We start from the raw sequence: 13659 nt of genomic DNA, 5'->3' as shown, positions 1-13659 counted from the left end.
ATCAGCACATCACACACGTGCAAAGGATGGCATCAGTGCAGTGAAATATGCACTCCTGAAGACCAGGCAACCACAAAGAAACTAATTATTTTACATGTCCAGAAAGACCTATATCCAGTGGAGTATGCTGCTTTGATGAGGAACGAACAAGTTTTTCATTCAAGTGGGCTGCGGAACCTCGACCCCTACATCTACGATGAACTTTTGAGGGTTGGTGGACGACTGAGACAAGCCTCTCTGGAATCAGAGGTAAAGAATCCAATCATCCTCCCAAAGCAAAGTCATGTTGCCAAACTGTTGGTGAATTACTACCATTCCAAAGTGCACCATCAAGGCCGACATATTATAGAAGGAGCAATTAGATCGGCTGGCTTGTGGATTGTAGGAGGAAAAAGACTGATAAACTCCATTCTTCATCGTTGTGTGACATGCCTCAGACTCAGAGGAAAGCAGGAAGTCCAGAAAATGAAAACACTCACCGAAACTTGCACATTGGAGATGTTGTGTTGTTGAAACAAGTTCAGTCTTCAAGGAATGACTGGCCTTTGGGCTTGATCACATCTGTCTTCCCGAGCAGTGATGGAAAGGTCCACAAGATAGATGTTAAAACAACCTCAGGTGGTAACGTGAAAACATTCTTACGACCAATTTCTGATGTGATCTTACTCTTAGCTAAAGAGGACTGAGACCAAACACGGACTGTTACAGTGGCATTAATAATGCCAGACGGGGAGTGTTCTCCCTCTGATAGAGGCTTTGTATAATTTACGACAGACATTTACATAAATATTATAATTTTGTGGTTGTTTAATATTCTGTATAAGTTTCATTTTTACCTGCTGCTATTATGCAAGTCCTATGTGAGGACTTTTATTTTGACGTGTTTCCACGAGCAATGCCCAGCGGGTAACAGGAAATAACGAGCTCATGGTGCAGTGAACGCTTGAGATGTTTGTGTTGCATTTGCATCAATCTTCTTCTAATCCCTGCCGTAAGCATTGGCTGTAAGTTATTTTTGAATCGTTTATCTGTCTAGTGTTCATTGCAGGAGTGTAAACGTGATATAATTAAATGTTTATGCTTAAATGTTTAGCAGATTGGCGCTAGTGCGCTGTGTTGATAATGTTTCTAAACTGAGTTAGCAATGTATATGTGGCGGGAAGTTAATTGGGCAAACTGTAACTCAGCTGACTACGCCACCCTGTTAACAGGGAACATTATTGTAAATCAATCACCTACTAAAAGCACACAGGAATGTGGTTTCCAAAGACAGAGGCAAGAGACGTGGATACCAAAAATACAAAATGTTTATTTCAACAATAAATATGAATATTAATCTTAAAAAAGTCACTATGGACGGAAGTAGAGGAGGCATACAAAACAAAAGGAAACCGAGGCTTACCTAAGGCAGGTAGGCTAGCTTAATGAGTATGTGGCTACTATATTGCCAGAAGCATAACACCAAGTGCACAATTCGCACCACACACACACGGTAAGGTCAAGCGTGAACACACTGCACTCTTTGACAGAGTCCCACCACCGCACACAAGGGCCAACTAGCAGTCTGCCTGAAGCCTCGGTTCCCATAACAAAAGACACAGTTAATCAAATTTAATTCTCAAAGAAAAATAATAGAAATAATAACAACAATAATAAAATACTTAGCAGTTGAATGAAATACCATAAAAACAAATAAAGACTTAAACCAACCAAATCAAAACACCTGGGAAGTTGTAAAGAATTAACTCAGCTGGAGGTGAATACTCACCCCAGTTTCATGGCCAGGTGCCAATTAAATGAAAACAAACTAAACAAAAAAAGAAACAAAGCAACAATCATAAATCAGGCACTTACATAACCAAAGTAAAAAAAAAAAAAAAATGTAATATAACAATGAATAAGAATGAAATAAATAAATTAAAAAAAAGACAAACTGAAACAAATTACAACGTTCACAATCCAATAGGCAGAACGCAGAAAAGTTGATCAAATGGAGAGGACCAATACCCGCGCCAACTCACGCCTCTGCGTTAGATTGCAAAACAGACATGAACCAAACATAAACAAAGCAGCAGCATCAAAATACGTTGCCCCACAGGCTGCACTGAATGAATCCTCCTTAAAACTATTCCACCTAAAAAGGATTAAGTAGAGCATTGATTCGTCGCACCAAACACCTCAAATATCAACAGGGATGGCTACACATACCTTTTTATCGTAGCTATGATCACACGTCCAGCCGCACACGCAAACAGACATCAAACCGGCAAGAAGGGGTGGAAATGCAGCGGAAGTGCATTTAAAAGCAGTTGCCAAGCAACATGAGATGGTTATATGTCGGAAACTATGATTCAAAATAATGCTGGTTACCACAAGCGCACCACTGATTTGCATTCGCTAGCAAGCACATACCTGCAAGACAGGAAGCGTCTAAGTCAGGAAGGGGCGGGCCTCGAGCAATGACACACAAGAGGTGAGCACAACACGGTGCATTAAAAGTCCCCTTTTATATAACCGTGAATGTGTATGATTGGAGAACTGATGAAACAAATTTAAAGAGGAGACACCCAAGTTCGTCCCACTACATATACATTTAACTTTTTACATTGTTAATAAGTGTCATTTTGGTTTCTAATAAGTATTTCCATATTTCTGTCATTTATTTACAGTTTTACTCGGTTCATTGGCCGGTGTTTTTGCCCATGTAATCTACAGTATCATTAAAGGAGCAAGATGCTCATATCCTGGCTCTTGAGCAGAGTTTGGCTTGCTATTTATATATACCCACGCTTCGAAAGCAAATATAAATAGAGAACAGTACAAATACTGCATTTGGATCCGAACGTCTCTGACTCGCCATCGTAACAGAAGACTTCGCCAAACCAGGATCCAGCAGCCTTAATGCGTACATCCAGGTCAGTTATGAACCCAGTAGCCCAGCTTATGTGTTTATGTCAAGGAGATCAGCCCATCGAGGACTATGTGACGGACTTTGTTGACTTGGCGCATTTAACCAACATGGATGAGGTATGCCTCATGATCTTTTTCAGAGGAGGGCTATCTGAGTCTCTCAGTTTGATCATGCCATTGCACAAACCTCACAGGACAGTTATATAGATCTGGCACTTCAACTAAGTGGCTCAGCATTTACTGTGGGTGTAGTGGATGATGGCCATGGCCACCAGCCCAGCGCCGCTACACAAGATGGCCGCCAGCCCAACCCCGCTGCAAAAGATGGCCACCGCAGTCGACTTTCCAGAGTCAGGTCCCTGTCGACATTCCAGAGTCAAGTCAGATCCCCATTGATCAGGTCCCCGTCGATTTCCCAGAGTCAAGTCAGGTCCCCATTAACACCCATGATTCAAGTCACCGTTGATCTTCATGAGCAAGGTCAAGTCACCATTGTTCTTCCTGAACCCAGTCAAATCACCACGGATCTACCAGGCAGAACCTGATTTTACCAAGTGAGACATGTTCCTGGGACAACATCGTTGTTGACCCTGGAACAACATTGTGATTAACCAATCAGATTTTTAGAACCAGTTTATAGATTTTGTGAAGTTTACGCTTAAAATCAGTGTTTGGTGCTTGTACATCAGTGTCATTCATCTATCATTTCCTCTGATTTTAGGGATTACTCATGGTTAAGGTTAGGTTTAGGTGTAGGGATATGGTTAAGAATATATTTTTGGAGTAAAATGTTGTTCCAGGGTCAACAAAATATGTTGACCTAGGAACACATCGAACTTGGCAAAATCAGGACGTGCGATCTACCAGAGCCTCATCACATCTCAGCTGAGTGGTGTAATTCGACATGACTGTGTGTGAACCATAGTGGCTGACCATCGCTTTGGTGCGAGCAGAGAAGGTTTTCAAGAGGCAAATTGTAACATGGGGCAGATAAGGTTTTCAAGAGGCAAATTGTATGCCGAAAACTAGAAGCTTTAATTCAATTTTAGGCCGAAAACTAGCTTGTAGGTGGACGGAAGAGCCACAGCTGATTAGGTGAACTAGAATCATTCAATCGAGTGAAGATTTTGAGTAAGCTTTAATTACAGAGCATTTTTGCTAACCTTGCCGATTTGAGGTGACAAAATCGGATCTGTTGAAGATGTTTAACAGATTATAGACGTGCGTCGAAGGAAATCCAGAAGAGATTGAAGTCAGCCAACATGGGATCACCAAACAGTAAGCTAGCAAAATTTTTATACACCAGTTTTCGGTCAAATAGAAAAATAATTATGGGCATAAGTGTATACTGAAAAGCTGATCAAATATGATTTTCCTGAAGAAGGGACAATGAGTAAAGTAAGACTGAATGTTGTGAGAGAGTCAGTATGTGTTTGTCGCGTGTGTAAAAGATGTACTCAGACTATAGGTTGTTGGTTAGAAGATTCTGAAAGACAAGAACGTAAGCAAATGCAGAAAGAACTGGCATGTAGGGGTGAAATGAAAAAGATGGAAGAGAATGTGTGTGAGAAAACAACTCCACCGGAGCAAAATACTACTAATGAAAAGTGTGTTTGTGTTTTCCAATATGCACCCGAGGTCAGCACTGCCGGCTTATAAACATCACTACCCTGTGGCAGAGCTGACAGCCCTGAAACTGGACCATGATCTCAACTGCTCTCCGTTCCAAAGTCCAGCACAAAATGCAGCACGAGTTGCAGCGAGAGGAGCGCGAGCAGCAGCAGACACAGCAGTGCACATGACGAAGAACAGGACATCTTCGGGAACGCATCTGAAATTGTTCCCAGCACAACTGATTCAAAAAGACCAAGCACAAGCAGGCCGAGAGTGAAAAGCGTCACAGCTCTGAAAGACACAGCACCGAAAACATAAGAGCTCTGATGGTCGAAGTTTTTTGTTGTTGTTTTGTTTTGTTTTTAGAGCTTGGACAATGATATGAGAGAATTGATGGCACATCTAATGTTACCAGATCCGCAGGACACGAGCGAAAGGTTTGCGAAAGAACAGCTTTTACTATGCCAAGAGTTCAGCCCGACTTCACAAGAACTGAGACGGATGCTGGGTGTGAAAATGGGTCCAGCGAACTGGCATAAGGTGAGCATAAAAAACTCGCGACAACGGATGTGAGACGTGTGCACACAGACTGGGACCATGCAACCAACAAAACATACAGGAAAGAAGTGGAAAATTTCACTAACGCAGTAAGCGCAGAATTTCCTCCGCATGTGGACACTGAAAAGATTAAAGAGACTGAGAGCAGGACGGAGATGGTCCAGTTCAAGGAGGTCGGTGGCTGACTATGAAAAAGGGAAGTGAACATTTATTTCTAACATGCAAAACACGCACAAACAAAAACACATACACTGATTTACTTTCTGCTATCTGCAATGAAGAATCTGCTTGCAAATCTTTGTTTGTTTCGAACAATGTTGTGAATGATGAAATTTTGAGCAGTGTTTCTGATGAATGTTTAAAACTGTACAAAAGCACTGGGTTTTCTCAAATGCCAAGATACCCAATTGTAGTCGAGGGAGTAATAATTAACTTTTAAGTCGATTTCGGAGCATGCCAGAGCACTTTATGACCATGTGACTTCCCATGTGTGCTGAAAATGACAGGAAAAGTGTATGAAAGCACTTCGGCTTCAGGCCATTTGATCCATCATCTAATGGCCAGAGATTTATGTGTGAATTAAATTTGACCCTCAGTGCTGATTACTATGGAATTAGCATTGAGGAAGCACCACAAATGACATGTTCTAAATTTGAGCCGCAGTGGGCTTACGAATGGTAGATAAAAAAAGTTGATTAGGCAGAGATGATTTTGAAATTGGCTAAGGTTTGAACAACACCAATCAACACAGAGTTTATGAAGCCTGATAAAATGCATTTCAGAAGGGAGGCCGATACTAAATGCGTCTCTGGTATCGGACCTGCCCGAGGCTATTCTATTGCCAGAAAAAAAAAAAAAAAAAGTGTTTTGTAAGTGCGCAGTGCATACTAATTATAAAAGTTTCATTTCAACAGGAAATGCTATAGCTGATATGGCTGAGGATCAGAATGAATATAATAGTAAAAGAGCCACTTGCGCACAAGTTGACATTTAATCTTTACATTTCTCCTTGTTTACAGAGCATGCAGTCTTTTTCCATAGGAGCTGAGAAAAACAACTGGAAGGCATCGGGCAGTTTATAGCGTGTGGAGATCCGTTGTTGGAACACCTCGTTCTCCCAAACATTTTTTTTTTAAACATTATGCTAAGCTGACACATGGGTTAGCCCATATATCAAAAGGGGGGATGATTGCACAGATGAAAGAATTGTGGTTTACCAAGGGCTTCACAATATTTGCTGGTAATTAAAAAAAGAAAAAAAAGATGTGTTATCTGTAATACACACAATGGGGCACAAGGTGTCAAAACTCAACTGGTATCCCAACCAGACCTAGAAGGTCCGTTTGAGTACACATTTTGTCAATGAGGCAATAAAACAGGTGGGTCAGTTCTTAGGTATTGATATGAGAACACATTGTGCCTTACACATTGCGCCAGCAGATGCGCTATTGAACGGGAAAATCAGTCGATAAAGAACAAGTTGGCAAAGTGTTGTGAGGAAACTGGACGCTCATGGGTGAAAGCACTCCCAACTGTGTTATTGTACATGAGAATGAGAAAGAGAGTCAAAACAAATTTGAGCACATTCGAAATTCTCTTTGGTAGACCACCATTCATGGGAATAGAAGGGGGAAAAACGCAGGCTTCCATCAATGGATGTGTGTGAAAATAAAATGTTGAATTACTGCAAAGAAATGTCTTGTCTGTTATCCAACAGTTGTGTGCAGGTGAAAGCTGCCCAGAGGATGGTTGCTGAGAAGTTTCTGCATAAGATCAGGCCAGGGGATTACGTGGTAATTTGTGACCTGAGGATGAAGAACTGGAGGGTGAAACGGTGGCGAGGGCTATTCCGAGTTTTGCTGAAAACACACGGCAGTGAAGGTCGGTGAGAGACCTACATGGGTGCACGCCAGCCACTGCAGGAGAGTTCCGCCCATATTGGAAGAGCAACAGGAGGAGGAGCTTCAGCAGCAGTGGTGGGAAGAGTACTGAAAAATCATACTCAAGTAAAAGTACTATTACTTACCAAAAAATGTAATGTGAGTGGAGTAAAAGTACCTGTCCTAAATACCACTCAAAGTATGAGTAAAAAGTAGCCCCTTCAAAAGTAATCAAGAGTAGTGAGTATTATGCTGTGACTTATTCCACCTTATACCCTGTGAAATAAATATGTAGCTTTATAACAGTGTTGTTCTCTTTTATGGACGTTTCTCTGTAAAAAAAAATAAAAACAATTACTCAGAGTTTTATTTTTGACTGCTAGGACTGAAAGTCCAGGCATGTAATATTTGAAAAAGCAGCCAATAATCAGGTAACGTTTATTATTCTTGCAGCTTAAAAAAAATAAAATAATAATAATAATGCAAAGCATTGTACATTAACAATTTAACTTAAAAAGGTTACGTTAACATGCATTAACCAACAAGTCTCTTAACATGAACGCAGACTTGCAGAGATTTTAATGTAGGGGCCGACAACAATCCTACATTTTGAATTTGTTCAGTTTTACAATGAGCTAATTCTCAAAATTTGTACTGTCCAGCCTTGCTCGTTTAGGTGTAAACAGCTGCCCAGCACAACTAAAAAGGCGCTCGCATGCTGCAGAGGCAGGCAAGGGTGTGTTCAGTTTGAGGCTTCGCTTTTTCACCAAATGAAACGATTGAAGCAGTCCCATCTCTTCTGAGGCACAAGCCAAGTACCCATCCAATTCAGATGCAGTTGGAGAATGAACAGTCTTAATGGAAGAAAAGAAGTCATCCTCGTCAGAGGAATCATGCTGTGAGTCGTTTTGCTGGGTGTCCTTAATGGCGTCAAGATGATGCAGGATGTAATCCATCCCTACCATATACACAAAATAGAAACATTAATAATAATAATAGCGGATAATGCTGATAGACAAACTACAGCATGTTTACTAGTGTGTTATGGACTTTGGGGTTGTCATGGTCATTTTAGAAATGAAATAAAGCGGTTTACTTGCTACATAAGCACTGTTGCATTTACCCTTGTCTTTTCGAACAGTTTCATAGTCTGACTGTGCTACAGTAGGCAAGTAAATAAATAACCGAACCAATAGCTTAACGCCACAGAAACCCATAAAGTAGTGGAACAGTTACAAGTGGGATAAGTGAAATGTATCCATGACTCCTGACATTAAAAATCGAAATAAAATTCTGCATGCTCTCAATCTTGAACAAAACAAGCATAAAATATTTCATCAGATAATCTGTATTCATGAACAAAATAGAAATCTCTTACCTGCTTTTATGATGTGGGCCTTGTCAGTCCATGACGTTTTGAATTTTGGAAGAAGAATTGTAGCACTGATGAGTTCCGGATCTTCCATAAACTCCCCAAAGCGCTTTTGTAGACCCTTCTGCAGAGCATGAATAAGGGGAAGACATATCTTGATTGAAGCCTCCATCTTTTTGAGCTTGGAATCAAGAAGGTAGATGGTGGGAAGCAGCCACCCCATCTGAGTGTTTGTTTCGGACTGAAGGATGTTCAAGGCCATGGAAATAGGCTTCATCACAATGCAGTATTCAGAGAGGTAAGAAACTTCAGCAGGATTTAGCCTATTTAAAAATGAAATGATGACAACAACAACAAACAACGTCAAATCTAAACAAACAACTTAAGTATTCCAATTAGAACACACGGAGATTGAGTAAACAGACTTACATTTTGATTTTGAATGCTGCACATACATTCCGAAGGGATGCTTCTCCCTGCTCCTTCAGGATCCGCATTACCCTCTCTGCAGCATTGTACATTGAGTTCCATCTTGTTTGGTTGGGCTGAATGAACTGCAGCTTACATTCTTCTTGGACGATCTCAGCATTGATGGCAGACCGGCTGGTTTTATTGTATAATGCCTGGCATTTCGCAAACGTTGAATGGGAAAGCTTCTTATATACCTCACTGCTTTCCTCTGCCTTGGAAGCATCCACAGTAGCCACCAAATTAAGGAGATGACACGCGCAACGCTGATGCTTAGGTAGATGATACTCCAATCCAGTGTTAGTGTTTAAAATGGAACAGGTGTCCTGAACCTCAACTCCTTCTTCATTTTCCTCACTCTCCAGTGTCACTGCCTCAGCAGAGTCAGCACCAATAAACTCTTACGGATTCTATTCACCATACACCTTAAATGCTTTGATAAAATTTGATCCACTATCAGTTGTTGTTCTGACTATTTTTGTGGAGTGGATGTCATCCAGGGTTTCTGCGAGCACATCAAATGTATGTGATCCTTTCAAATGTCTAAAGGCAATGGAAGCAGACCTTCTTTCCAGTGTACATTCATCAATCCAGTGTGCAGTTACACCGATGTAACTCCGTTGTCGTGCTGTCCAACAATCAGTTGTGGTACCTATACAGCTGACTTTTGCCATCTCAGCAATGATGTTCTTCTTAACCTTTGTGGCCACTTCCTCAACTCTCAGCTTCACAGTTGGTCTGGACATAACTGTACAGCCAGGTTGCAACTTAAATGTTGGAAGTTCAACTACGGTAAAGGGCTGAAGGCTTTCGCAGACAAATTCAACTACAAGCCTGTCAATTGTGGACTGAGCAACCTGCCTGCACGACATGGAATAGTCTTTAATCTTCATCTGTTTCACAGCTGAATCATTCTGTTCTTCTGAGTTCTTTCTTTTCAAGATGCATTCATTGTATTGCTTTATTTTTGATGGAGGTTTTCTCTGTAAAAAGAATACACTTCAAAATTAAGTAACATCTTACACCACTGATAAACTTTTGCTAGCATTTAAAAATAAACATTTATGTATAAAACTGATGTTTTATGAAAGTTATTTGCCATTCATAAACTACAATTTTAAATCGCCATGCAAGAACACATTACATTAACATATACATTTATAATTAAGTCGACAAAAAGTAGATTAATGCGTTTATATGTTAAGAGAAATATGTGTAACTTAAGGGGCATAAATCTAATGATAAGTTAATGCTTAATGCACTTTGAACCCAGCTAACAAGCTAAGGGTGTCCAGCAGCTTATAATAATAATAATAATAAGTTTTATTTATATAGCGCCTTTCCAGAGCTCAAGGACACGTTACAATAAACAAACAACAATAAAGGCAATTGACAAAGAGAGCAGACAGAACAACAATAGGCAAATGAGATTGCAAGTACAGTAAGTGAGAATTGTGTAGATGGGGCAGCAACCAGCAGAGAGAGAGGAAAAAAAAAATTAAAGTAAAAAAAAATAAAAAAAAAATAATAAAAAAAAACACTAAGACCTATAACATTCAGAAAATAGGTGTGTTTTGAGCATGGATTTGAATTCAGAGATAGTGTTAACAAAACGGAGTGATGGGGGGAGAGAGTTCCACATTTTGGGTGCAACAACACTGAATGATCTGCCCCCCATTGAAGCAAGGCGATGCCGAGGGACAATGAGGAGGCTGGAATCAGCGGATCGTAAAGAGCGAGTTGGGGTGTAAGGGAGAAGCAGGTTACAGAGGTAGGGGGGAGCAAGGCCATGCAGAGACTTAAAAGCGAGAAGTAGAATTTTGAATTTAATACGGTAAGCCACAGGAAGCCAGTGAAGATCATGCAGAATTGGGGAAATATGTGCAGAACGCTTGGTGTGGGTGAGTAGTCTGGCAGCAGAGTTTTGAATGTATTGTAATTTGGAAATGGAGCTAGCTGATAGGCCGATGAAAAGTGCATTGCAGTAATCAAGACGTGAGGTGACAAATGCATGGATGACAGTTTCAGCATCTGAGATACTGATAAAGGGACAGAGCTGAGCGATACGACGTAGATGAAAGAATGCCAATTTAGTGATGGAATTAATGTGAGAGTGAAAAGATAGAGAGGAATCAAAAATTACACCAAGATTTTTAACAGTACTAGATGGTTTGATAAGAGAGCCGGCGATCTCACAGGTGAAGTTTGTAGGAATTTTATTAGTGAGTGATGAAGGTCCAGTGAAAATAATCTCAGTTTTGTCCATGTTAAGTTTTAGAAAATTTGAATGAAGCCAATCTTTTATTTCATGTACACAGGCAGAGATTTTGTCAGTTGTGAAAGATAAAGTTGATGTACAGGTAGTATATAATTGAATGTCGTCAGCGTAGAAATGATAATTAAAACCATGACGGCGGAGGATCTGACCAAGAGGGATTATATAGATTATAAATAATAATGGCCCAAGAACGGATCCCTAAGGGACACCTTGCTTCAGGGGGACAGTGGGTGAGGGAAAATTCTGAAGTGAAATGTAAAACAGTCTGTCAGAGAGATAAGAGGAGAACCAGGAAAGAGCAGCACCAGAAATACCCACATCCGAAAGGCGTGAAATGAGTAGTTGATGGGAGACGGTATCGAAGGCAGAGCTGAGGTCGAGCAGCAAAAGCATAGACAGAGAACCAGAATCACCAGAGAGAAGCAGATCATTTAGTACCTTAACTAGAGCAGTTTCAGTACTATGCATAGGGCGAAAACCAGATTGAAAAGGATCAAGAAGATTATTTTCAACTAGAAAAGACTGAAGCTGGGAGGCAACAGTACTTTCCAGTAATTTAGCTATGAAGGGGAGATTTGAAATGGGACGATAATTAGTTAAAACTGAGGGGTCAAGGTTGGGTTTCTTGAGAACAGGGGTAACAGCTGCAGTTTTGAGTGACAGAGGAAATGAAGCAGAGGTAAGAGAAGCATTGATGAAGTGAGAGATAGGTGCAGAAATAACTGAATGGCAAAGTTTCAGTAGAGTAGTAGGAGCAGGGTCAAGATGACAAGATGAAGGGTTGGATTTCAAGATTAACTCAGAGACAGAAGAAGGAGTAGACAGAGAGAAAAAAGGCAGGGATTGACAAGGTTGATTCGGCAGATGACTAATGTTACTGGCATCATTAAAGAGGCACTGGTTTACGGCATCTGTCTTTTCGAGCATGTGAGCCAAGAATGAAGTGCAAAGTTCATCAGAAGCTAGAGCAACATGAGATGGAGGTTTGGTAAGTTTATTAATTGTGTTGAATAATGCTTTTGGCCTGTTGCTTGATTTATTGATTATAGCAGATACAAAACTGGAACGAGCCAAACTCAGGGCCGATTTATAAATCTTGATATGTTCGATGAATGCCAAATGGTGAACAGTCAGGCCAGTTTTCCTATAGTAACGCTCAAGCCGTCTGCCAGTGGCCTTTAAGATACGGAGCTCAGGAGTGTACCAAGGAGACGAATGTGTGGAAGGGACACTTCTAGTCTTGACAGGAGCATGCTTATCTAAGATATCCGAGATTATGGAGTTATAGTTGGATAGTATCAGTGAGGGTGAGGAGATATCAAAGACATCAGAGAGATTAGAAGAGGAAACGGAGGTACAAAATAATGCAGTATCAACAGCTTTGAGATTGCGGTAAGATATGACAGTTGTAGAACAATTCTTATGCATAGGCAGGCTGAAGCTAAAATCAAGAAATTTGTGATCAGAAATACCAGTGTCAGTAGAGGTGATGGAAGAGATATTGGTCATTGATGTACAAATCAAATCAAGGGTATGACCACGGGTATGAGTAGGAAAATTAACATGCTGAATTAGATTAAAACAATCAAAAATAGAAAGTAACTGGTTGGAGTTAGAGCAAACAGCATCAACATGAATATTGAAATCACCAAGCAGTAGAATGGGAAATGACAATGAGCAGACAAGGGTCAACAGTTCACTGAGTTCAGAAAAGAAGTTAGACAGGACCTTAGGAGGTCGACCTGCAGTCGTTACATTGTTTATTTTTTTCCTGTCAATGATGATTGGCTAAGGAGAATAATCAGTCCACTGATTCCCGTCCAATCAAGCTTGCGCCTCGAGTTTGTGCAGCACTGACAAAATACATTCAAATTGCGCATTGTATTCTGCAGTGTATTTAGTAACTGTTTAAAGCCATTTTGCGATTTAAGTCATTATACGTAGGCCTACAGTATAACCAGCAACAACCCCGCTCCCTCTTCTCATCAATGACGACGACTGACGAGATAGTCTTATTAAGCAGTCATTGCTTGTGATGATTTTTGCGTCTTCTCGAACACGTCCATACTGCTGCATTAATAAAATGACCATTCCTTCACTCCAAGCTGGTTGCTAATGGCTAACGTAATTGTTTTTGGCCGAATAATTTCGGTTGCCTGAAACATTCGGTGCATCCCTAATTCACATTGGCTCATAAAACCTAACACAGTTTTATTTATGCCCCCCACACTATATTTGTGACGTTTATTATACCATTTAACATAAATATTTAAGATATGATACTTAGCAAATATGAAAAACTTACCTCAATGTGCTCTTTTAAATTAGAGGAAGAACTCTTGAATGCTGATATTTCAATTGCACAATTGCCCTTCTTCGCCTTCATTGTAAAAAGCTCCTTCAGGTACGGCCAAGGATGCTGAAGTGGTGTATTTGAGTTACTGCATGTTGAAGCATCCACCACACTTCCTTCCTCCTCCTCCTCCATGATTAAACTACATTGGCGCCAGGTGTTTTGAAGTCTGTCTGATGCAAGTTTTCTATGCGCGATATGATTGGACGGGAATCAGTGGACTGAT

General features: G+C 40.5%; 1 protein-coding gene across 1 annotated transcript; it reads right to left on the bottom strand.

Moving 5' to 3' along the window:
- Positions 1-6288: 6288 nt before the first annotated feature.
- Positions 6289-9812, bottom strand: LOC113117921 (uncharacterized). The gene is made up of 3 exons (XM_026286825.1): positions 8764-9812; positions 8341-8657; positions 6289-7920 (listed from the first exon to the last, which is right to left on the bottom strand). Exons 1-3 carry the CDS (start codon positions 8853-8855, stop codon positions 7598-7600), a joined length of 732 nt encoding a protein of 243 aa, XP_026142610.1. The 5' UTR covers positions 8856-9812; the 3' UTR covers positions 6289-7597.
- Between the last annotated feature and the right edge of the window lie 3847 nt (positions 9813-13659).

This window comes from Carassius auratus, chromosome 17 (assembly GCF_003368295.1).
Source record: "Carassius auratus strain Wakin chromosome 17, ASM336829v1, whole genome shotgun sequence".
NCBI lineage: Eukaryota > Metazoa > Chordata > Actinopteri > Cypriniformes > Cyprinidae > Carassius > Carassius auratus.
The sequence above is the reverse complement of the archived record's forward strand: the minus strand, read 5'-3'. Positions and strand labels throughout refer to the sequence as shown.